At 41.3% G+C, this 25,012-nt stretch overlaps 2 protein-coding genes across 2 annotated transcripts in view; both read right to left on the reverse strand.

Annotated features, from left to right (window-relative positions):
- Positions 1 to 738: 738 nt before the first annotated feature.
- Positions 739 to 25,012, reverse strand: part of Ccdc176 (coiled-coil domain containing 176) — a 29,803-nt gene continuing 5,529 nt past the window's right edge. Inside the window, exons 4-11 of the mRNA XM_013013540.1 lie at positions 23,282 to 23,425; positions 14,921 to 15,001; positions 12,029 to 12,099; positions 10,852 to 10,996; positions 8,822 to 9,315; positions 3,388 to 3,489; positions 1,787 to 1,861; positions 739 to 1,650 (exon numbers count right to left, since the gene is read on the reverse strand). Coding sequence (XP_012868994.1) covers positions 1,542 to 1,650; positions 1,787 to 1,861; positions 3,388 to 3,489; positions 8,822 to 9,315; positions 10,852 to 10,996; positions 12,029 to 12,099; positions 14,921 to 15,001; positions 23,282 to 23,425 — 1,221 coding nt within the window. The 3' untranslated portion in view covers positions 739 to 1,541. The remainder of the gene's footprint in view (positions 1,651 to 1,786; positions 1,862 to 3,387; positions 3,490 to 8,821; positions 9,316 to 10,851; positions 10,997 to 12,028; positions 12,100 to 14,920; positions 15,002 to 23,281; positions 23,426 to 25,012) is intronic.
- On the reverse strand, positions 14,991 to 20,324 carry LOC105984846 (RING finger protein 113A-like). Its single transcript, XM_013015166.1, has 3 exons — positions 18,654 to 20,324; positions 16,057 to 16,167; positions 14,991 to 15,001 (listed from the first exon to the last, which is right to left on the reverse strand). The coding sequence occupies exon 1, from the start codon at positions 20,299 to 20,301 to the stop codon at positions 19,264 to 19,266; it is 1,038 nt and encodes a 345-aa protein (XP_012870620.1). The 5' UTR covers positions 20,302 to 20,324; the 3' UTR covers positions 14,991 to 15,001; positions 16,057 to 16,167; positions 18,654 to 19,263.

The following is a 25,012-nucleotide window of genomic DNA, read 5'->3' on the forward strand; positions in this document are numbered from 1 at the left end:
TTTTTTTTCTTCTGCCCTTTCTAACAGTGGCAATAGAAATTGATAAGTTGAGAATACAATGCCCTTTGTTTTAGCTCATAAAATAGCTATTTTTTAATCCAATCCAATAACTTTAGTCTGGGTTGAATAAAAGGCTATTGTCTAAATTCCAAGTTGAATTAAACAATCACAAGACTCTTAACATTTTCTTTACAGTTAAGGGAATTCACTCTTTTAAAGATGACTAATCAAGCCAGCACCAGTGGCTCGTGCCTGTAATCCTAGCTACTCAGGAGGTTGAGATCTAAGGATTGCAATTTGAAGCTAGCCCGAGGAGGGAAAGCCCAAGAGATTCTTATTAGAAATAAACCACCAAAAAGCCAGAAGAGCTTTACTTCTGGAGTAGAGTACAAAGTAGTAGTACTCCAAGTAGTACAGTACAAAAGTTCAAGGACAGCACCTATACCCTGAACTTAAGTCCCAGGACTGGCACGCACACACACACACACAAAAAAAAAAGACTAAGCAAAATTGCGTTACTATAATCAGAATCAACTTATTCGGCCAGCTACTTGTTCATCAGAAGTTTGTTCTTTTTCTTTTTTGGTCAATCGTGGGGCTTGAACTCAGGGCCTGGCACTGTCGCTGAGCTTTTATTTTGCTCAAGGCTAGCACTCTACCACTTTGAACCACAGAATCAATTCTTGTTTTCTGGCAGTTAATTGAAGATAAGAGTCTCACGGACTTTCCTGCCAGGGCTGGCTTAGAACTACAATCCTCAGATCTCAGCTACCTGAATAGCTAGGATTACAGGTGAGCCACCAGCACCTGACTGTTTCTTAGATGGAGAAAACTAGTTATAGTCATGGTGGTAGCAACTAAAAAATAAGGATTTTAATCTCTCTGTTGAACTACTATGACCTTATTTGAATTTTCTCTTTCTACATTGTACTAATTGATTATCAATAAAAGTCCTTAAAAAGAAAAACAGAATTTGGCTTTCTAAAAAATGGTATCATACTTCCTTATGTACTTTCCTAACTTGTCCTCTACATTATTTTGACGTATTTATACTCATGTCCAAAGACAATAGTTATAAGGTCATTATGTTTATGTTAAATAAGAGAAGAACTGAGGCTTAGCTTACTGGTAGTGACTGCCTGGCATGCACAAGACCCTAGGTTCATGTAATACATATTTTGGCTAGCTATATTTCACACTATAGTTTTCTCTCTTTTTTTTTTTTTTGCTCATGTGGGGCTGAGGAATCGAACCTAGGGCCTCAGGCATGCAAGGCAAGCGCTCTACCACTGAGCCACCTTCCCAGACCTTCACACTATAGTTTTCTATACCATCAGTGGTTCAGATATGCATCTATGTTATGTATAATAAGCCTTGAGTATGCACAATTTCTTAAAGTTCCTGTAGTGTTGCGTTAGTACTATTACTCTTCTCAATTCCTCAGAGCTGTTGGCTAGCTAGGAAATCACTGTGAAATTGCCTAAGATGCCTAGTGAAGGGTAACAATTATGTGTGTTGTTTGATTAATTAAGAGTTCTTACTTAGTCAGAGACCTGTGGTCCTTGTGGAATACGGGGTAGCACCATTTCACCAGCATTTGATAGCGGAACTTGTTGGGTGATGAAAGTTTGCTCTTGTGTATTTTCATTCCTGCAGTAATGACAAAATGATAGTGCTGCCAACAGGAATTTGGTTCAGAACAAAGACTTTTCATATTATTCCATGTCAAATCTAGCATGTGTCAATGTCTACAACCACCATTATTGTCAGGTTCTCAAGATCTTACCCAGATTCTTTCATTTCTCCATTGTCAGAAACATGAGTATCTGGAACTGGAGGCTGAGAACTCTGGTTATATTTCCTGTAGCAGATAAGTCAACAAAAATAAAGATGTTGTGTCTTCCAACTATACCCTTTATAGTGTTGAGAGAAATGCTTTTGTTAGATGAACTTATTTTCAAAGTGATTTTTTAAACAAACATAGATATGCAATATTAGACAGGTTAATATATATAATTGTTGAACTCAAGACACAGAAAATATGGAGTAGGTAGAATACCTGTCTAGCAAGTACAAAATAAAAAGAGTTCAAACTCCCAGTACTACCGACAAGAAAAGAAATGCATAGAGAGGAATATAATGAAGGTACTCATAATGATTAACAGTGGAGGGCAAGGTTAAAAGAAAGTACTGATCAAAACACCCAAAAAACTTTCAATCCTATGAAAACAACCTCAGAACTCATAAGGGTTACCCAATGGAGTTTAGGCCCAGTGTAATTTAGAAGTTAGGGGCTTTAACACAGGAACTAAATTAAGCACCAGTGGCTTATCCTTGTAAGTCTAGCTATTCAGGAGGCTGAAATCTGAAGATCTCAGTATAAAGACAGCCCTGGCAGATAAATCTCACAGACTCATCTCCAATTAACCAGCAAAAATCAGGAAGTAGCTCAAATGGTAAAGTGTCAGCTGCTAAGAGAAAAAGCTAAACAAGAAGCAGGGCACCAGTGGCTCACGCCTGTAATCCTAGCTACTCAGGAGGCTGAGATCTGAAAATCAAAGTTCAAAGCCAGTCTGGGCAGAAAACTTCTTGAGACTCTTATCCAATAAACCACCAGAAAACCTAAAGTGGCTCTGTGACTGAAGTGGTAGAGCGCTTGCCTTGAGCTGAAAAGCTGAGGAACAGCACCTGAGCCCCACAACTGCCCACCCCCGCCCCAAACAAAGGAGGAGGCAACAATGCTTGGTAAGAAATGTACTCATTACCGTGCCCATGTAATTGTAACCCCTCTGTATGGTATTTTCACAATAAAAAAATTAAAAAAAAAAAAAAAGAATGAGAGGCCCTAGGTGGTCCCAGTAGCCGACACCTGTAATTCTAGCTTCTCAGGAGGCTGAGATCTGTGGATCATGGGTCAAAGCCAGCCCAAGCAGGAACGTCTGATCTATAGTTAACTACTACTTGAGCTAGCTTGAGCAAAAAAGCCCAGGGACAACACCCAGGCCCTAAATTCAAGTCCCAGGACAGGTTCCAAAAAAAACAAAGAATTTCTTGGAATATATGTAAATTACTGCTTTGCCTTTGCCCCTTTCTCTTTTGATTCATTTATCTTTGCAGAAGAATAAACCTTCATAATTATTATGTTTCCTGTAGGAAGCACATTTAATAACTTACAGCATTACCCTCAGCATCTAAGATTAATCTTTCTCTTTTTTCACATCATTTTTTGTTTTCATGCTTATTTACAGATGAAAAGCAATAAAACCCTTATATTTTCTTCCCTTTTATGTATTTCCTTTTGTTCTAAGTAAGAATCAGTTCATTATTTCTATGTGTTTTTTAGGTTTGATAACAACTTGGCATTTCACTGCAAAAACAGGAAATTACCTAGAAGCTAAACCATTCATTTTTGCAAACAGCAATCTCAAGACTTTCTCCTTCTGCTCCCAGGTCAAATCTCCAATATCCACATTTCTTTGAGTACTTGTCCTGAAAATTTTAAAAGAAAAAAGAGCAGAAAGAAAAATTAAAACCATCCTTTCTTCTTTAAAAAAAATACAAAATATACAGAAGAAATTTCCTCCAACTGAATACATAAAGTATAGAAAACAATGTCAGCCATAACAAAACAAACTATATCAACCATAAACTTGAAAAAGGTATGTTAGCCATTTCAAAAGTATAGTCATCATTAAGATCAAAGTAACAAAATATTTATGCTCAAACAATTAAGCAAAAAAAGCAACTGCCATGAAACATTGTATATCCAGATACACAAAGATAAAGAAAAAACATTGGTTATTACTGATAGGCATTTAAGCATTTTAAAGTATTTTTTTTTCCTGCCAGTCCTGGGGCTTGAACTCAGGGCTTGGGCACTGTCCCTGAGCTTCTTTTGCTCAAGGCTAGCACTGTACCACTTGAGTCAAAGCACCACTTCCAGCTTTTTCTGTTTATGTGGTACTGAGGACTCAAACCCAGAGCTTCATGCATGCTAGGCAAGCACTCTACCTCTAAGCCACATACCCAGACCCAGGCATTTCTTTTTCTATAAAATATTGTTATGAAAACAGTGAGAAAAAGATAAACTTAGATAGCCAGGCACCAGTGGCTCATGCCTATAATCCTAGGTACTTAGTAGGCTGAGACTGAAGGATTGCAGTTTGAAGCCAGGAAAAGTCTGTGAGACTCTTTAACTTCAATTAAGTACCAAAAAGCCAGAATAGAGCTATGGCTCAAGTAGTAGACTGCCAGCCCTAAAAGAAAAAGCTAAAGGGATAGTGCCTAAACCCTGAGTTTACAAGAAAAATAAATTTGGTTATTAGGGGGAGAGGGGCTCAACTCAGGACCTAAGGCTTCAAACTTAGAGAGTCCTGCTTTGTTTGGTGCCCTACCCCCTAAACCATGCCTCTACACCAGCCTTTTGGTAGTTATTTTGGGAGATGGAATCAGACTTTTCTGGCTGAGCTGGCTTTGAACCATGATTCTCCAGAACTTAGCCTCTTGAGCAGCTAGGATTATAGGCATGCCAAAGGGACCCTGCTCTATTTTTGTGCTTCTAGCTAAGGCTGTAACTACATTATTTCTAGCTAAGCTTTCTAGGCAGGTCTTAATAATTTTTTCCAAAACTTCATAAGCTACTATTTTTTTAAAAAATATGAGGGCTGGGAAGGTGGCTCAGTGGTAGAGCACTTGCCTTGCATGCTCAAGGCCCTGGGTTTGATTCCTCAGCACCACATAAGAAAAAAGAAAAAAGCCGGAAGTGGCACTGTGGCTCAAGTGTTAGAGCGCTAGCCTTGAGCTGAAGAGCTGAGGGACAGCGCCCAGGCCCAGAGTTCAGGCCCCACGACCAGACCCCGCCCCCCCTCCAAAAAAAATGAAGGCTAGGAATGTGGTAGAGTGCTTGCATAGCATGCATGAAGCCTTGGGTTCGATTTCTCAGTACCACATAAAAGAAAAAAAAAGTTAATATAAAGCTGGGCGTCAGGGGCTCACCCCTATAATCCTAGCTACTCAGGAGGCTGAGATCTGAGGATCATGGTTCAAAGCCAGCCAAGGCAGGAAAGTCCTGAGACTCTTATCTCCAGTAAACCACTCAGAAAACTGGAATTGGCACTGTGACTCATGGTAGAGTGCTAGCCTTAAGCTGAAGAGCTGAGGGACAGCACCCAAGCCCAGAGTTCAAGTCCCACTACTAACAACAACAAAAAAGTTAATACTGATGTTGTATAACATAAACGTTTTTGGGGTGTGGAGGCAAACATCTGTAATCCTAGCTTCTCAAAAGAATATCAAAGGATTTTAAGTTTGAGGTCAGCCTGAGCAACTTAATGAGATCTTGTCTGAAATTATAAATAAATAAGTAAATGGAGATAAAGTTCAGTGACAGAATTCTGATGATACAATAGGACATTGACTGCTGAGTAGGGCTGAGAATGTAGCTTAATAGCAGAGTGCTTGCCTAGCATGCATGAAGCCCTGGGTTCAACTCTTCAGCACCACATCAACAGAAAAGGCCAGAAATGGCACTGTGGCTCAAGTGGTAGAGTGCTAACCTTGAGCTGAAGAACTGAGGGACAGCGCCCAGGCCCAAATTCAGGCCCCACCAAAAAAAAAAAAAAGAATTACAAATTTGATGGCAACCTGGGCTACAAAGTGAGTTCTAGGCCAATCTGGTGTGAGATCCTGTCTTAAATACATATATGGGAGAGATGCAGGTCAGTGGCAAAGCACTTGACACCTAGTATACACAAAGCCCTGGGTTAGATCCCCAGCACTGCACCAAACAATAATCATTAAACAGAAAATGCCTTTTTTGGTTGTTGTGCCAGTACTGAGGTTTGAATCCAGGGCTTGGATGTTTTTTCAGGGCTTTTTTTACTCAAGGTTCTACCACTTGAGCCACAGTTCCACCTCCAGTTTTTGGGTGATTAGAGGTAAGAATCTCATGGACTTTCCTGCCTGAGCTGCATTCAAATAGTGATCCTCAGCCTCCCAAGTTGCTACGATTATAGGCATGAGCCACCAGCGCCCAGCTCAGAAAATGCATTTGGTAACACACTAAGATGCTAAATTCAAGCTGGGTACTATTGACTCACACTTGTAATTCTAGCTACTCAGTAGGCTAAGATCAGAGGATTATAGCTCAAAGCAACCCCAGACTGAAAAGTCTGTGAGACTCTATCTCCAATTAATTAACAAAAAGCTGGGCTGAAAGCATGGCTTAAATAGTAGAGTGTTAGCTGTGAGCAAGCAAGCAAGCGATCAAGCCAAGCAGACCAAGAGTGTGAGGCCCTGAGTTCAAGCTATGGTACTGCGACAAAAGAAAAGAGATTCTGAGTTAATAATAGTAAGAAATCCTTTTAAGTTTTCCTTTTAACTTGTCCATTTAAGAATCAAATTAAGTTAGAAAAAACACTTTTTCGGATAATCTTCAAAATGTAGAGCCAGGTGCCAGGGGCTCACGCCTGTAATACTAGCTACTCAGGAAGTTGAGATCTGAGGATCCTGGTTCGAAGCCAGCCCAGGCAGACAAGTCTGTGAGACTCTTATCTTCAATAAAATACTCAGAGCTGGGCGCCGGTGGCTCACGCCTGTAATCCTAGCTACTCAGGAGGCTGAGATCTGAGAATAGTGGTTCAAAGCCAGCCCGGGCAAAGTCTGTGAGACTCTTATCTCCAATAAATCACTAGAAAACTGGAAGTGGCACTGTGGCTCACGAGGTAGAGCGCTGAGCTGAAGAGCTGAAGGACAGCGCCCAAGCCCAGAGTTCAAGCCCCACAACCAACAAAATAAATAAATAAATAACATACTCAGAAAAAGCTGGAAGCGGCACTATGGCTTAAATGGTAGAGTAGTGCTAGCCTTAACCAAAAAGAGGCTCAGAGACAATGACCAGGCCCTGAGTTCAAGCCCCAAGACTACCCCCCCCAAAAAAAGATGCACTATAATTTAAACAATATAATTAAATATAATTTATAATTTAGTGGTTGATGGGGAAAGACTATGTTAAGAGACAAAAGTACCAACAGGAATGGGTTCTGGTGGTTACGCCTGTAATCCTAGATACTTAGGAGGCTGCAATCTGTAGTGGTTCAAAGCCAGCCTAGGAAGAAAAGTCCCTGATAGACCCTTATCTCCAATAAACCACTCAAAAACTGGAAGTGGCCGGGTGCTGGTGGCTCATGCCTGTAATCCTAGCTACTTAGGAAGCTGAGATCTGAGCATCACGGTTCAAAGCCAGCCCAGCAGGAAAGTCCATGAGACTCTTATCTCCAATAAAACCCACTAGAAAACCAGAAGTAACACTGTGGCTCAAGTGGTAGAGTGCTCGCCTTGAGCTGAAGAGCACAGGGACAGCGCCCAAGCCCAGAGTTCAAGCCCCACGACCAACAAAAAAAAAAAAAAAACAAACTGGAAGTGGTACTGTGGCTCAAGTAGTAGAGTGCTAGCCTTGAACACAAAGAGGCTCATGGACAGCACTCAGGCCCTGAGTTCAAGAAGCCGCACAACTGACCAAACCAAACCTAACCAAACAAAACACAACAGGAAACACTAATCAATGTAGATAGTCATCAACTGTCTCAAGCATTCTATTACCTTTATACAGTGGCAGGAAATTCCTAGTGTATTTTGAAAATTGGGAGAGAAATGCAGCAATGTGGAGGAGCATTACTGAATATCTTCCAACCCACAAAAGATTTTTGCAAAACTACTACAAAGAATATTAAACTGTTGGGGCTGGGAATGTGGCTTAGTGGTAGAGTGCTTGCCTAGCATGCATGAAGTCCTGGGTTCCATTCCTCATTACCACATAAACAGAAAAAGCCAGAAGTAGTGCTGTGGCTCAAGTGACAGAGTGCCAGCCTTGAACATAAGAAGCTCAGGGACAGTGCCCAGCCCTGAGTTCAAGCACCAGGACTGGAGAAAAACAAATTAAAAAAAAAAGAATATTAAACTCCATTTAAAAAATTTTGATATTACCTATGAATTTCATCCAAGGATATTAAAGCTAATACAATAAAACATATGCTTACTAAAAATTATTTAAGCTGAAATTAACTTATAAGTACTTTCCAAGTTAGAGCTGGTAAAAGATACTACAGTGACATCTTTTGGTAGAAATAATTTAGTTTCTTTAACAAATTTCTACCATAAAAAAATAAAAAAGAGGGGCTGGTAAGGTGGCTCAGTGGTAGAGCGGTTCCATTCCTCAGCACCACATAAGCAAAAAAGAAAAAAGCTGGAAGTGGCGCTGTGGCTCAAGTGGTAGAGCACTAGCCTTGAGCCGAAGAGCTGAGGGACAGCACCCAGGCCCAGAGTTCAGGCCCCATAACCGGACCCCCCCCAAAAAAAAAAGAGGTGTCTACTAAGAACACAAAACAAGACAGGTGCTGGTAGTTCACACCTGTAATCCGAACTATTCAGGAGGCTGAGATCTGAGGATTGTGGTTTGAAGCCACTGGGACTGAAAAAAGTCCATGAGATTCTTATCTCAATTTAACTACCCTCAAACCAGAAGTGGAGCTGTGGCTCAAAGTGGCAGAGTGCTAGCCTTGAGCAAAAGAGCTCAGAGACAGCACCCAATCCCAAAGTTTATGCTCCATGACTAACCAAAAAATAAAAACACATACATACCAAGTCCCACATAACTGTTAAACATAGAGGTTTCAAAGATGAGTAAGATAGCACCTCAATAACTTACTGAAAAATCACTTCAACATTTGGATATTACCAAACTGAACTTATTCTGAGTTCTTATTTCTTTAAAGGACATTAAAAGGCAATACAAAAAAGCAATGTGTTCAAGGGTTATTAGTACCATTTTTCAGCCTCTATGAGATCTTGATTCACACTATTAGTGCTGTATTCTCTGCCATCAAATGTCCTGATTTGGGGATATTCTGTTCTTCCTGAACATGCTGTTCTCATCTTTAAATTGAAAGCAGCTTGTGCTAACTCCTTATAGTTTTTCCTGCTGAATATAATCTGTTGCTTCACTTGGTGTAGAGCATCTAGAAAGAAATTTTCCACTTCTGTCCTCTCATCCAATATGTTCTTGGCCAGCTTCTTCACTCGATTCATTTCCTTGTCCTTCATATCAAGAACCTGCTGCAGCTTGTCAATTTCTACCAGACCTGCCTGATTCTCTATGGTTGCCTGTTGCCGCAGTTTCAAAATTTCTGTCTCAAACTCTCTAGTCATGAAAGTTAGAGCATTCTCCAAGTTTAACACTCTCTTCTGAAGAGTCTGGATTTGTGATTTCTGCTGGGCAAGTTGCATAATCTTTTCTTTAATTAATAACTCATTGATCTCCTAAAAACAGAAAAGATGAGTTTTTTTAAATTGATCCAGAATTTAAAAGTTGCTCAATAATCTCCACTACTTTCATGAGATTTGACAACAGGATGAGTTGGTGATTATTTTGTCATTCTTGCATATAAGAAGCAATAAATGGGGCTGGGATGTAGCTCAGTGGCAAAGCACTTACCTAGCAAGTGCAACATCCTGGGTTCAATCCCCAGTACCAAAAAAGAAAAGACAAAAAAAAAATACAGTTAAAAAAAAAAGAAGCAATAAATATCCTTGGGTCCATGCCTGGATTTGTGAAGTTAATCCACTGATTTTACTAACTATGAAACTTTCTCTAGAATTCTGAAAGCTTAAATATTTTATACTATCAAAGTCAGTAAAACTACACAGTAAAACATTAATTGTGTTAACAAAAACTATAGTAGTCTCCTGCTCACCTATCCCATAGTCCATTTTCCCTTTCCTTTTCTTCTTTATTATTTAGAGAGGCAGTATGCTCAGCTAAAAGCCCAGCTTCCCTTGCAATTCTGCACAGTTAAGTTCTGGTCAGTGAGCTATAGATAGAAATATGTGTAGGATTCCCAGGAAGACCTCTAAAGAAGACCTCTTCTTACCCTTCCTTTCTGTTGTTTGGAGTACAGCTCCAATAGCCATGTTGGCCATAAAGCAACTCTGAGGGTGCAGGTCACATATGGAAGAGTAGAGCTAAAGAAGCTATTTCTTGATTTTGTGACATGAACTTTCCTGCTCTGGATTGATTACCTACAGACTTCTTTTAGGAGAAGAAATAAGCCCTTATGTGGTATCACCACAAAAGGGTTTCCTCACAGCCAAACCAATTCCAAAGTGATCAACAAGAGGCAAAGCAAAACAAGTATTCTAAGGTAACAGAGGATATGAATCATGTTTGTATTTCTGGTTCATTCTATATAAAGTTAAGCCTATGTGTCCTTTTTTTTTTTTTTCCGCCAGTCCTGGGGCTTGAATTCATGCTCTGGGCACTATCCCTGAGCTTCTTTTGCTCAAGGCTAGCACTTTACCACTTGAGCCACAGCACCACTTCTGGCTTTTTTTATTTATGTGGTACTGAGGAGGGTTTCATGCATGCTAGGCAAGCACTCTACCAATAAGCCACATTCCCAGCCCAAGCCTATGTGTCTTATAAGTCATTTGATAATTAATCTTTTCTTTTTTTTTTTTTTTTTGGTCCGGTCGTGGGGCCTGAACTCTGGGCCTGGGCGCTGTCCCTCAGCTCTTCAGCTCAAGGCTAGCGCTCTACCACTTGAGCCACAGCGCCACTTCTGGCTTTTTTCTTTTTGCTCATGTGGTGCTGAGGAATCAAACCCAGGTCCTCACGCATGCAAGGCAAGCACTCTACCACTGAGCCACTTTCCCAGCCCGATAATCTTTTCAAGTCATCAATTAGATAAAGAATACTCTTATGTCCATATGTATTATTATTATACTCAATCCTTGGTATTTACCAATCCAATTCCTAAACAAAACAATAGGAAACAAAACCCAAATGAAAATGGGTACCTTTTGATGTAAAAGGATAGTATGACTCTCTTGCAACTTCTGGGAGTCTTTTTGTAGAGCATCAGCTTCCTTTAGGTGGTATGAAAGAGCTTTCTGGAGATAAACATTCTCTTTAAAAACATTCCTTCCAGCAGCATTCAGTTGTCTGAAATAAGCAAATATAAGGATCTAAAACATAGGCCTAAGTTTAAGATATTACCAAATTACAACAATGATTGCTTCAACATTAATAGCCACCACTGGGCTGGGTATGTAGCTCAGTGACAAAATGATTGTTTATATATGCAAGGCTCTAGGTTTGATCCCTAGCAATACTTACACATGTGCATGACCACTACCCATGTAACTTACTGTGGGTATTCTTGTGACTAAATTCTTATCTTATGGTAAAGTGAAAAGTGATGACACATGCATAAAATTCCAGCACTTGAAAAGCTGAAGCAAAATGATCTCAAGTGCCTTGGGCAACATAGTGACAAAAGTGCTATGTAGCTTCCAGGTATGAGCTTCACGCATTATTCTATCCACTTAATTGAAGAACTTGAAGAACTACAGGTGGTAGAGGTAAAAGATAGAAACAGTTCAGGTTCCTAAATCACCACCAAAAGAAAACTGCCATTCCCATATGGAACTGTTACATAAGCAAGAGAAAAGTCATTGAACCTGAGAGTTCATTTGTTAGTATAATACACTTTAGTGTTACTTTTACTAATATACCTCATGAAAATCCTGCAAAGTTAATATTATGGCCCTACTTTCAGAATTTTTCAACTTTTATTTTTACTTTTTTCTGAGACAGGGTCTCACTAGCCAGGCTTGCCTAGAACTTGTGATCCTTTTCCTTTAGCTTCCCAAGTGTTAGGATTACAGCCATGTACCACCATGCCCAGCCAGCTATAGCCAATTTTCACATGAAGTAACTATCAAGTAAGTTAATAATTAATTGGTCAATTAAGATGCATGTTGAAAATGAGCCTAATTTCCAAAGCCTAAGTTCTAACATGTCATGCTACTTACTAGAGAGGTAGACATAATGAGTAGGGTATACAAAGAGAAAGAAACAGGGAGTAAGAGTAAGCCAAACATTAGAAGAAAGCTTGCCAGGAAAGAAGCAGGAAGATAAGGAGAAAACAGACCAATTAAAAGAAATTATCTAAAACAGGAGGCAACAGCTTACACCACAGCTTCATGGTGGGCTCTCTCTGCCAGCATTACTATCTTCTTTTCAGCCTCTTTTTCTAGACGGTGCTAGAAAATAAAACAGGGTTATTAAATACAAAATTATATTTTTTAAAACAAATTGTAGCTGGGCACTGGTGGCTCATGCCTGTACTCCTAGCTATTCAGATGGTTGAGATCTGAAGATTACTGTTCAAAGTCAACCCAGGCAGAAAGGTCCATGAGGCAACTATTTCATTTTTTTCTTGGGGGTGGGGGTCCGGTCGTGGGGCCTGAACTCTGGGCCTGAGCACTGTCCCTCAGCTCTTCAGCTCGAGGCTAGCGCTCTACCACTTGAGCCACAGCGCCACTTCTGGCTTTTTTCTTTTTGCTTATGTGGTGCTGGGGAATCGAACCCAGGGCCTCAAGCATGCAAGGCAAGCGCTCTACCACTGAGCCACCTTCCCAGCCCAAGGCTCCTATTTCTTAACCACCAAAAAGCCTGAAGCGGGGCTGAGGCTCAACTGGTAGAGAGCAGTGTTAAGGAAAAAAGTTCAGGGACAACACCCAGACCCTAAATTCAAGCCCCAGGATTGGTACCAGAAATGTATACATCAGAAAGTAATTAGTTCAGAATGTCAGATAAAATACTAATGGTCCATTTGACCTGATGCAAAGAATTCTAAAAATACTGAGAAAAGGCAGCAAAAAGGATAGCTTGAACACAAGAACTTAGGTGTATCAATTTCCCCATCAAACATGATATGTACATGGAGGAACCAGGAAACCATACCCATAATGGAGGGCAGAACTGGAGGGAATTTCTGCTAAATTCAATGTGATTGACAGTTATGAGAAAAGCTTTTCTATTCAAGTAGTTTGCTTCCTTTCTGTTAATCTTGAGAAAATTCTTTTTCTGAATCTTCCTGCTTTTTTGACCAGGTGGCTTGGCCCTTTTGTTATTTACATTCTCCTTTTTCTGAGCACTTTAAGAAATCCTGTTAGAAGCTCCTTAAATTTTAATTCCATCCTGTTAATTAAGCCACATCCTTTTGCAAATTGTGAACCTGAACTCAGTCAATGGTGGAGGGAGATGGAAGGTGGGGGGGAGGGGTGCAGGGGGGAAGGGGGGGTTGCTGGGTTAGGGATACAAAGGGAGCAGCCTGCCTGCTTTGTGTGCTTGCCTGCCAGGTTTCTGGCTGACCACCGGGCCATCCTTCTGCAGAAGTAAACTTTGCCTTGCAGAGTTCAAGTTAGTGTCTTCATTCCTATGTGACATCCCAACATCTCAAGCTATTTCTAACAGTCAGTCACTTATTCAATTCAGTAAATGCCTATTGGACACTATTACTATATCAAGTTGTTTAAAATAACAAAGATTCTGTGGTAAATGAAACAGAAAAGTTCCTAATTTAATGCATCCCTGCATCCAGTATAGAAGCCAAATCATAACATACTGAGAATTTCCTGTGTCCCCGACATAGTTCTAAGAGCTTTATGTAAATTATTTCCTATTGGAAGGCCCACTACCATCTAATAGCAGCCCTGAGGCTCAAGCTAACATATTCATGAAGTCTGTACCAATATGGTAAAAGGCAGATATTGCCAACCAACAATTATTCACATCCTCCTTTTCCCATCTCAAATTCCACTAGGTGACTGGAAAAAGAAAATAACTTTCCCAACATCCAAACTTCCACTAATCAGTTTCCTAGCATCTTTTAAAACATAGTTCAGGACAATAAGGTAAAAGAAATCCACTAGGATCTTCTGGGAAAGTTTTTATGACCTCCATATAAAACAGAGAGACACATTTGGAACCTTCCTTCCTTCTTGCTCAAATATGATCAAAACTTGGGAAGTGGTGATCTAACTGAAGCGGTAGAGTGCTAGCCTTGAGCACAAAGAGGCTCAGGGATAGGGCCCAGGCCCAGAGTCCAAGCCCCATAACTGACCTAAAAAAAAAAAAAAAAGAGTACATCTCCACTTCTAGCTTACTTATATTAGCCAGTAATTGGAGCTAAGAATCTCAAGGATTGGTTTGCCTGGGCTGACTTGGAACCACAATCCTGAGATCTCAGCCTTCTGAGTAGTTAAGATTATAGGCATGAGCCACCAGTGCCCAACTTAAAATTTTTGCTTTTATCAGTTAAAAATTAACAAATTAAACAAGGAATCTTTTTTTTTTGGGGGGGGTCCAGTCGTGGGCCTGAACGCTGGGCCTGGGCGCTGTCCCTGAGCTCTTCAGCTCAAGGCTAGCACTCTACCACTTGAGCCACAGCGCCACTTCCATCTTTTTTTTCCCCTGCTTATGTGGTGCTGAGTAATCGAACTCAGGGCCTCATGCATGCAAGGTAAGCACTCTACCACTGAGCCACCTTCCCAGCCCTAAACAAGGAATCTCTAAGTGGCCAGCAAATAAAGGACTAAATATTGAGATCTCTAGGATGTTCTGCTTTCCCTATTTTTATTTTGCTGTGTTTTTTGCTTTTTGCTTTTTTTTTTTGTCATGGGGCCTGAATTTTGGACCTGGGTGCTGTCCCTCAACTCTTCAGCTCAAGGCAAGAGTTCTACCACTTGAGCCACAGTGCCACTTCCAGCTTTTTCTATTTATGTGGTGCTGAGGAATCGAACTGAGAGCCTCATGCATGCGAGGCAAGCACTCTACCACTGAATCATCTTCCCAGCCTGCTTTTTTATTTTTTTTAAGAGAAGGTCTCACTACATATCCCAAACTGGCCATCAACTCATAGTTCTCCTGCCTCAGTATCCTGAATGCCAGAACTGCAGATGTATGCCCTGACAAACAGCTTTTGCTGTGTTCTAATAAGACCAAATAAAATGTTGATACATCTTAGAAGACATACTTTTGTTCTAGTGAGCTTTTCTTAAATTTCCTAATATTCCATACCTTTTCTTCAAAGAATCTGCCTTCCAGTCTTCGGAGAGTTTCCTGATGTTTCTTCTCCATGTTCCTTAAACTTTCTTTCAGCTGAAATTTAAAAGTAAAAAAACAAAAATGATCAATTGGAAAAATCCTAATGAAGAAACATTTCCTGTTATACACTAATTCCTGATCCTAAAGACATAGAAAACTTCAATTTACTTGCCTCTGAGTCCCATACTTCCCTCATCTTCTACAGACTTGTAAGACTGAGATGGTGTTTCCCCAACATTTTTTTTTGTTTGCTTTTTTTTTTTTAATGGTACTTCATATTGTACTTGTGGCCTCATGTGTGCTAGGTAGGGAAAATTTAAGACTCTTATACATTGATAACAGTTCTCCACATTCAGACAAGTATGGAATTACAAAATCATAAAATTTTAGAATTGGAAAAACCTTAGGAGCCAGACTATACAATTCTCTCACCTCATATAATCATCTTGGTGGGGTACCAGTTCATGTCTAGCTACTCAGGACCATAATTTGAAGCAAGCCTCAGAAGGAAAGTCATGGAACTCTTATCTCGAACTACAAAAAGGCTCAAGTGGTATAGTGCTAGTGTTGAACAAAAAAAAATTTAGAGACAAGCCGGGCGCTGGTAGCTCATACCTGTAATCCTAGCTACTCAGGAGGCTGAAATCTGAGGATCACAGTCCAAAGCTAACCCAGGCAGGTAAGTCCATGAGACTCTTATTTCCAATTAACCACCAGAAAACCGGAAGTGGTCCTGTGGCTCAAGTGGTAGAGCAGTTGCCTTGAGCTGAAGAGCTCAGGGACAGTTGCAGAGGCACGGAGTTCAAGCCCTACGACTGACTAAAAAACAAAGAACAACAACAACAAGACAGCATCCAGGCCCAGTTCAAGACCCAGGACCAGCACAGACACACACAAAAATCACTTTTGTGAGGAAAAATACCTAGAGATAGATGTATTACTAACTCAAATTTTATTAGTACACAGGCTTCTCCTTAATGGATAGGTCTCCCTACTTCTATTCTCTAAAACTATGCAGGATAAGAGAGACATAAAATTCTTTTAGGTAAGGAAATATGAACTAAAGTGATGATATTCTACTGGCAAGAATAAGATGGAAACAGACATACTTAATCTACCATTCATGTCGAAAAAAAGGCAGTACAGGTCTTTCCATCAGACAAAGAGTAGCTTAAATGATGATTGTCTCACTGGCTGTCTGACTCCAAGAAGTCACTTGACTGTTGATTCAGGTTGCCAGGCATAAAAAAACAGGACAGTACCATTAAAAAAAATAGTATAATAGTATTTATCTCCTATAGGAGTGGAAAGACTTAAATAAGAGTAAATAATATAGGAAAAGTACTTAGTATAATTAATATCATGTTTAATATATACTTACAATTTTCCTTAAAATGTTTTTATTTTTGTCAATATCAGAGCTTGAACTCAGGGAATCTTGTTCAGATTGTGTGCTCACTGTTAGTGCTGTACCAGTTGAACTGTATCTCCAGCCCCTATAATCTATTCTACCATATTAAATTCTCATTTTATATATGGCCTCTTTCAGATGTTCTTTCTTCTTAAATAGTTTCAGATAATTTCAAAGACTTTCAAAACTAATTGTCAACATAAAATTCTACAAAAACATCTTGGAGGTCTATGGAAATGGACCTTTCATATGCAATTAGACAATATGCCATTAGATAATACACATCACAATTGTTAAAAGTTCATGTCTTGCCCGATGCCAGTGGCTCACACCTGTAATCCTGGCTACTCAAGAGGCTGAGATCTGAGGACTGCGGTTCAAAGCCAGCCTAGGTAGGAAAATCTGAGACTCTTATCTCCAGTAAATAAAAAAAAAAGCCAGAAGTGGTGTTGTGGCTCAAGTGGTAGAGCACTAGCTTTGAGCACAAAGAGGCTCAAGGACAGCTCCCAGGCCCAGAGTTCAAGCCCCAGCACTGCACACACACACAAAAAAGAAAATGAGTTCATGTTTTGCTTTTTTTTTTTCTAAAGAGATGAACAGGTTCTTGTTATCTGTAGATAGATAGATAGATAGATATACATTTTTTTTTGTCAGTCATGGGACTTGAACTCTGGGCCTGGGCGCTGCCCCTCAGCTCTTTAGCCAAGGCAAGCACTCTACCACTTGAGATACAGTGCCACTTCCAGTTTTCTAGTGGTTTATTGGAAATAGGAGTCTCACGTCTTTCCTGCCCGGGCTGGCTTTGAACCTCGATCCTCACATCTCAGCCTCCTGAGTAGCTAGGATTACAGCCGTGAGCCACTGGCGCCCAGCGTTCTGGATGTATTGTACAGACTGGAGTGCAGAGGTATTCTTAGGCATGATCCTAGCACTAATCAATACTTGTAATATGGTAATCCCCACTGATCAGGTCAATACCTTAATGTCATTGGGTGCAGACACCCAATGAGCATAGCACACCACATGCCTTAATTTCTGGACTCAAGCTCAGTATCCTACCTTACTATCTGGTACTACTGGCACAAACCAGCAAGCACACCATTCACAATCTTTAACCCATACATTCTACTTCTAAGAAGTTACCGGAGAGCCAGACACAAATACCTCATGCCTATAATCATAACTTCTTGGGAGGCTGAGATGTGAGGATAGTGGTTCAAAGCCAGCCCAGGAAGGAAAAATCTGTGAGATTCTTACTTTGAGGGAAAAAAAAAAGAGCTAAGGCAGGGTCTAGGCCCTGAGACCATGCCCCAGACCACCAGTGGCTCATGCTTGTAATCCTAAGATCTGAGGATCACAGTTCAATGCCAGTCCAGGCAGCAAAATGTGTGAGACTATTACCTCCAATAAACTACTCAGAAAAAGCAGGAAGTGGCATTGTGGCTCAAGTGGTGGAGCATTATCCTTGAGCATAGAGAGGCTCAGGGACAGAACCCAGGCCCTGAGTTCATCCCCAGGACCAGCCAAAAAAAAGAAAATATATATTTTCTCATTCCTTAGATGTTCATCATTTATTACAGTGTAACAGCAAAGGACCATTAATAAGTTATGCTATATCTATTCAACGTAATTCCTTATTTTTTCCAAGAGTTTACAAAAATATTTAATGGCACTGAAAAATGTTAAAATAGTAAGTAAAACATCAGAGTAACAATTTGTACATGACTTTTGCAAAAACAGCACATAGACAAGTTATATTTCTACAAAGCAGAACACTACATACCAAAATTTTAACAAGTTACTGCTACCTTCAGGTTATGTAACTGTGAGTAGCAGGGTTATTTAAAGTCAGGGCCTGAGCTCTTTCCCTGAGCTTTTTTTGCTCAAGGCTTGCTTTCTACTACTTGAGCCACAGCACCACTTGCAGCTTTTTCTGGTATGTGGTACTGAGGAATTGAACCCAGAGCTTCATTCATGCTAGGCAAGCACTCTAAGCCACTAAGCCACATTCGCAGCTCAGAAGGGTTATTTTCCTTTCCTTTCTTTTGTGTGTACTTGAACTCAGCACCAGGGCCTGGGAGCTGTCCCTAAACTTTTTGACTCACCATCTTGGCCCTCCTGAGTAGATAGAATTACATGCATGAGCCACAGACACCTGGCATCTTTGTTTCTTAATCTGTTAAAGTTGATGAAATACACATTACCACTTTGTCAAAGAACTAAAACAAGCACCTAAAAAAATAACCTACCAGTACGTATTCTGTTAATCAGGTAGACAGTGTTGCCCAGGCTTACCTGGAACTATGGATCCTCTTGCTTCAGCAGCTGGGATTATAGGTGTGCACCACATATCAGCTTTTTTTTTTAAACATATGCCTTGAATAACTTACAATTTAAGTGTAACTAGTCTCTTTCCAAATTGCAAAATGAATCGTGCATACAGTAAACTTTTTTTCCTTAACGTCTATCTTCCAATTTTAAGTACACTGGCCCCTGACACTGCCCCGTTTCCTCTGTTTGAAATTCCAAATTAACCGCCTTATTTTTCCCCATAAACTAGTAACTTCTGAATTTCTAAAGTGTTTATTAACAGCTCTTTGGAAGGTCTGAAGTCTATTTAACCACTAGGCGGCAACACTGTTCTTTCAAGCGGAAAAATGACACACTGCTCACCAGAGTATGTACTAAACTCATTTTGATTTGAATGTATAACTATGACATGTTGAGAGTTCCTGAAAAGTTGACTGTATTGATTCAATCTGCAGCTTATTCATATAAAACAAACTTGATATTCCTTCTAGAAAGTAAAACCCATTCCTTCGGTTACGGTTGTTTTGGGGAGCTTTTGAAGACCAGAAGAAAAATATTTCAAAGGGAAATTTATGAAAAACCCAAGCCATGAGAATTAAACTCCATCGGGGTCCTCTGCAATACTGCAAGCACCACACTCTGCTGCAGCTCTATGCTTCCTCAGTTTAGCAATCAGTTCTTTGGCAGGATTGAAGACACCGCTGGTCTGCTGGTCACAGACATAACAGCGCGGACTGGTGCGGAAATGCTGCAATGCACAGCTCTCACAGAAATAATGCTTGCACTTGGTGACAACTGGGTTTTGGTAGGTTTGACGACAGATGAAACACTTGAATGGTATTTCGTCATCATCGCTTCCTACTTCGTAGTTTTCCTCCTCACAGACACCATAGCGACCCTCATCAAGCTCACGCTCGATCTGCCACCCGTGTTTGTAATCTGAACGGTCGTGGAGGAATTTGCAGCTGTCTCCAAAGCCGCAGAAGCCAGTCTCCTTGTAGTCCTTACAGATGTCCGGCTGGTAATCCCAGCGCACTGTGGCACGCAGGTGCTCGGGCGCTCGGATGGGGCCCTTCCTGACCATCCCGGAGGATGCGTTGCCCATGGATGTGTCTTTGGGCTTTATGTATTTCTGGTAGTTATTGATTCCTCGGTAGATCTTGTCATCCTCCTTGCCCTTCAGCTCTTCCTGGATCTTCTGGCTGCGCTCGAAGATGGCCTGTGCATCTCGCTCCTTGTCTGTGTCCAGCTGGTACACGGCGGTCGCCCCCATATCCTCAGGCCCCGCGGGCTTCGCAGAGCGGGTGGACTTGTAGACCACGGCCAGACTTACACTCTCCTCTTCCTCCTCCTCCTCCTCCTCCCCCGGGTCCCTGTCCCCGCTCGGGCGGCCGTCGGACGCCTTCGGTTTGCCGACGCCGCGCGTCTTCTGGACCATGGGGTTGGGAACTGCCCGCTTCTTCTCGGGTCGGACCACAGTGCTGCTTTCGTCGCTACTGCTGTCGCTGTCCCCAGACTCCGGGCCGCACGACGGACGCTTCCTGCGGCCCGCAATGCCTTTCCGCTTGGGCTTTTTGAAGAGGAACGTGCACACCCGGCCCGCCGACTTTCCCGGAGAAACTTGCTCTGCCATCTCGGAGTCTCGAGCCGCCAAACGGCCGCGGCCCCACCGTGGAGTGGTGGCCTCGGCGTGGAGTGGCGCAGGGCTGTGACGTCACGGCGGCGGGACGCCCCGCCCAGGCTGAGCGCGGAGAACGAGTGCGCACGCGCTACCCCAATCCAGGTTTAATGAGGTGAGTGCGGAGGCTCTTCATTGAGTCCTTACTAAAGGTTGAATAAATGATGCCGCACGTGTATTTTATAATTCAATGAATACAAAATTCGAGACGCAAGGAATTTACAACCAAGGATAGGCGCTGTTCCTAACGTCTGTAATTTTAGCTACTATGTAGGTGGAGATGGGGAGGATCGCAATTTGAGGCCAGCCCGAGAATAAAGTTTTCAAGACCAGGTAGTGGAGAAACGTATAGAAAGACCAACGTATAGACCAGCCACGGCACAAACCAACACCCAGTTTTAAAAATAATGAAAGCATGGAGCTGGGAAGGTAGCAATGGTAGAGCGCTTGCCTTCCATGCATGAGGCCCTGGGTTCGATTCCTCAGCACCACATAAGCAAAAAAAGAAAAAAGCCGGAAGTGGCGCTGTGGCTTAAGTGGTAGAGCACTAGCCTTGAGCTGAAGAACTGAGGGACAGCGCCCAGGCCCCACGACTGGACCCTAATAATAATAATGATGATGATGATGATGAAAGCAAAAAGAAAGAACCAGAAGCATGGCTTAAATGGTGGAACACCTGCAGAAGTCCACAATCTTGTTGGCCAGATGTCAAGGTAGTATAGGTAAGTAGCATAAAAGCTACAGTACAGTAGAAAAGGGGTGATCCCCCCCCATTTTGGATTCTTTGGCATTAGGTCTCACTATATAGCTCAGGCTGTCCTGGTATTCACTATGTAATCCAGGCTAGCCTAAAACTCGTCTTCCTCCTTCCTCATCTCCCAAGTACTGGTAATACAGGCATATACCATTGCACTTGTTTTGTGTTAAAAGTTCTTTTTATTTGTAATTTAAAAACAAACTTGCAAAGTCCAAAAACTGCCCTTTGCCTCTAAACATAAATTAGACACTGTTCAGAATGATTGCTGATAACAAAACATGGCAAGGACAGGGGTGCTGGGTGTGGAGGGAAAGAGAACTTAAAAAAAAAATTTCACCCACTGATAAAAAAAAAAATCTTTCTGTGCAAGATACACATAACACAAAATAAAGTCTAAACAGGAGTGGAAAAGGTCTTATCCTCAGCACTATTGGGGATGGGAATAAAGGGATAATTTCTGCCTGGCTCTCTCCCTAGGATTGCTCACTCTGGGCAATGTTATCCACCAAGTCATGAGTGAGTACATGAGTAAGTTTACAGAGGGGACTATATGGGAAGAAGCTTCTGCCTCCCATAATCACCAGCACATCAGGACAACCAGGTGAGTATATCACCATGGAAGCGAATGCTCCATCTCCTATTAAGCATTCAGACAACTGTATCCCTGGCTATATACCATGACAATCACAAGTGCTATAAATCAGGACTTTTAATTTCATACAGCAGCACATCACTTTATATAATCCTCACCACATGTCATGCACTAAGTACTTTACAGATACTATTTGATTTAATGCTATAACAACCCTGAATGCCTTTGTGATCCCCATTTTAAAGATGAGGGAACTAAGCAAGTTACAGGAAGAAAGGTTAAGTAACTTGCTGGTGGCAGTTTCCTATGTCACTGTTGTTAGCAAAATGAGCTCCCTTCCCATAGCCTAGTATACTCTTTCCCCTTTCCACAGCTTAGCATGCTCCCTTCCTAGGCAACACTAGGCCCATGTAGTAAAGGCAGTAAATAATCAGCCTCCAACCCCCCCTTACCTTGGGATGGCACATCTCTAGAGCAACTACTACCATAAAAGGCAACAAGAGCCCCTTAGAGTGACCTTCAGGTCTGGGTAGCTTCATGGCCTCTTATCTACTATTTGGATAGCAGCCATAAATCCTAGTCTGCCATGATGAAGCCCCTGTCCCACACATCCATACCAGTGTCTCCACCTTTTAGCCCCTTCTGGCCCCTCCTAAACATCCTAGGTTATATAGGTCACCTCAGGCAATAGATGGTGCTTCTTCTCACTTCTCCCTTGTGAGAATGGTTCTTGTGGGGCCCCTTTTCTGGCAATAAACCTTTCTTTGTTCTCTGTACCTGGATGTCTGTGTGGTTTTCTAGCAAAAGTAAAAATCTAACAGCTACTGTATTTTAATTAATGCAATGAAACTATATTCTGGGTTGAAGGAATGGAAAGTAAGAGAAAGAATATAAGTACATCAGAGAAACTTGCTGAAAGTATTTGATATTCCTCACCCTACTCACTTCTACCCAGAGCCTTCTGACTTTTTTGGTATAATTATTCGTCAGGCTAAACATATATTTTCCTTTGGCACTATGCTATCCCCCTCCCAGCCCATTGTTTTCTAAGAAGTGGTAGTTCACTTCTTATTACAGTCAATAAAAATATGTAACTGCTGATGAACAATGGTGACTTAAGATTTGGCAATGTTTCAGCTTCCTCTTTTTCTCTCGTGATCTCTAAAATGTCAGAGCTCCTTGATGTTTCACAGGAATGTGAAGAGTTTTTGTGTAGTCAACTCTAATGTCTTATTTAAGAAAGAAAAGAGAAAAAAAAAGACAGTAAAAGATTGGGAGCCAGGCGCTGGTGGCTCACGCCTGTAATCCTAGCTACTCAGGAGGCTGAGATCTGAGGATCGAGGTTCAAAGCCAGCCAGGGTGGGAAAGTCTGTGAGACTACTATCTCCAATAAACCACTAGAAAACCAGAAGCTGTGCTGTAGCCCAAGTGGTAGAGCGCTTGCCTTGAGCTGAGGAGCTGAGGGACAGCGTCCAAACCCAGAGTTCAAGCCCCACGACCAAAATAAATAAATAAAGGATTGGGAGGAAAGAAGGAAAGGAAAAAAGGAATGAAAGGAGTGGAGGAAAGGGAAGGAAGGAACTTACATCCTCTAATTCTTTCTCCACTTGGATTTTTCTCTTCTGGAAATGTTTTATTGTTTTCAGCTCTGTCTGAATCATACTAATTTCTCTGGCTTTTTGATAGAATCTTCCTTCTAGCTGATTTATTTGCATAATATACTTTTGTTCCTATATTCAAAAAAGAAGCAAGAAAGTTAGGAAAAACAAAAGTTCTATATAGTCATGTTTCACCTGAAGCCTTGAGCCACTTGTTTATCTTCTTTGAAGAAATGTTCCATTCTTTTTGTTTAAAGTATTAATTTCTTTAAAATGATCCCAATCAACCTTGAATAAGAAATAAATTCTGGAAGAATGTATACCTATAATTTAGTAGGTAAAGCATGTGCTTAGCATGTTCAAAGTTCTGAATTCAATCTCCAGCAACAAGAAAATAAACCCAAACCAAAAAAAATTTTTATACTCAAAACTGAAGTGTGTTGTTGAATTGATAATAAGAACTTCGTGGGGCTTGGACTCTGGGCCTAAGCACTGTCCCTCAGCTCTTCAGCTCAAGGCTAGTGCTTTACCACTTGAGCTACAGCACCACTTCCAGTTTTTTGGTGGTTTATTGGAGATAAGAGTTTCACGGACTTTCCTGCCCAGGCTGGCTTTGAATCGCAATCCTCAGATCTCAGCCTCCTGAGTAGCTAGGATGACAGGCATGAGCCACTGTCGGCCAGTAATAAGAACTTGCAGTCAGGAGTTTCACATGGTTTTTTAACCTGACAGTTTTGATCGTAGATCTTTATTGATATATTCTCCTGAGAGAAAGTACCAAAAGCAAAACAAAACAAAAACCCTTAAGCCAGACACTGGTGGCTGGCTCACAGCTATAATCCAGATCACTAAGATCAGAAGGAATGTGGTTCAAAGCCAGCTCAGGCAGAAAAACCCAAGAGAGTCTGTCTCCAAAATTGCCAGCAAAAAATCAGAATGGAGGTCTGGCTTAAGTGGAAGAGCACCAGACAGGCAAGCAAACAGCAATATGAGCGTCTGAGTTCAAACCCCACCAATGGCAAAAACAAAACAACCACCAAACAAGCCTCTTAAACTATTTCTAGGTATATATTGTTGGTGATAGTGTTGCTATCGCAAGATTGTGTGAGGTGATTATATAGATTATATTGATTATATTGAGGTGATTATATTGATATCTTTAAGAACGGAGACTGCTGGGCGCTGGTTGCTCACGCCTGTAATCCTAGCTACTAAGGAGGCTGAGATCTAAGGATCAAGGTTCAAAGCCAGCCCGGGCAGGAAAATCTATAAGACTCTTATCCCTTATAAACCACCAGATAACCGGAAGTGCTGCTATGGTTCAAGTGCTAGCCTTGAGCTGAAGAGCTGAGGGACTGTACCCAGGCCCAGAGTTCAAGCCCCACAGCCAACAAAACAAAAAGAACTGAGACACTTCAGGCAAGGAAGAAAGGAGAAACATATAGAAAAAAGTTAAAACATTCTGCATTCTGGGACTGGGGGGAGGGGGGTAGCTCAGTAGTAAAGCACCTATCTAACATGCATATGACCCCAAAACTTGTAGGTCCTGTGTCTCTGAACTAAAAACTCTGCGTGAATTTTTTTTTCAGTTGGGTTTAAACCCAAGGCCTCATAGATGCTAGGCAAACTGTACTATGGAGCTATTTACCCATCTCTCATAATCTATATGATTCTTATTCATTATCTTTTTTCCAGTTTCCATGCTTGTATTCAGGTCCT

Source organism: Dipodomys ordii, unplaced genomic scaffold (assembly GCF_000151885.1).
Source record: "Dipodomys ordii isolate 6190 unplaced genomic scaffold, Dord_2.0 Scaffold2, whole genome shotgun sequence".
NCBI classification, from domain to species: domain Eukaryota; kingdom Metazoa; phylum Chordata; class Mammalia; order Rodentia; family Heteromyidae; genus Dipodomys; species Dipodomys ordii.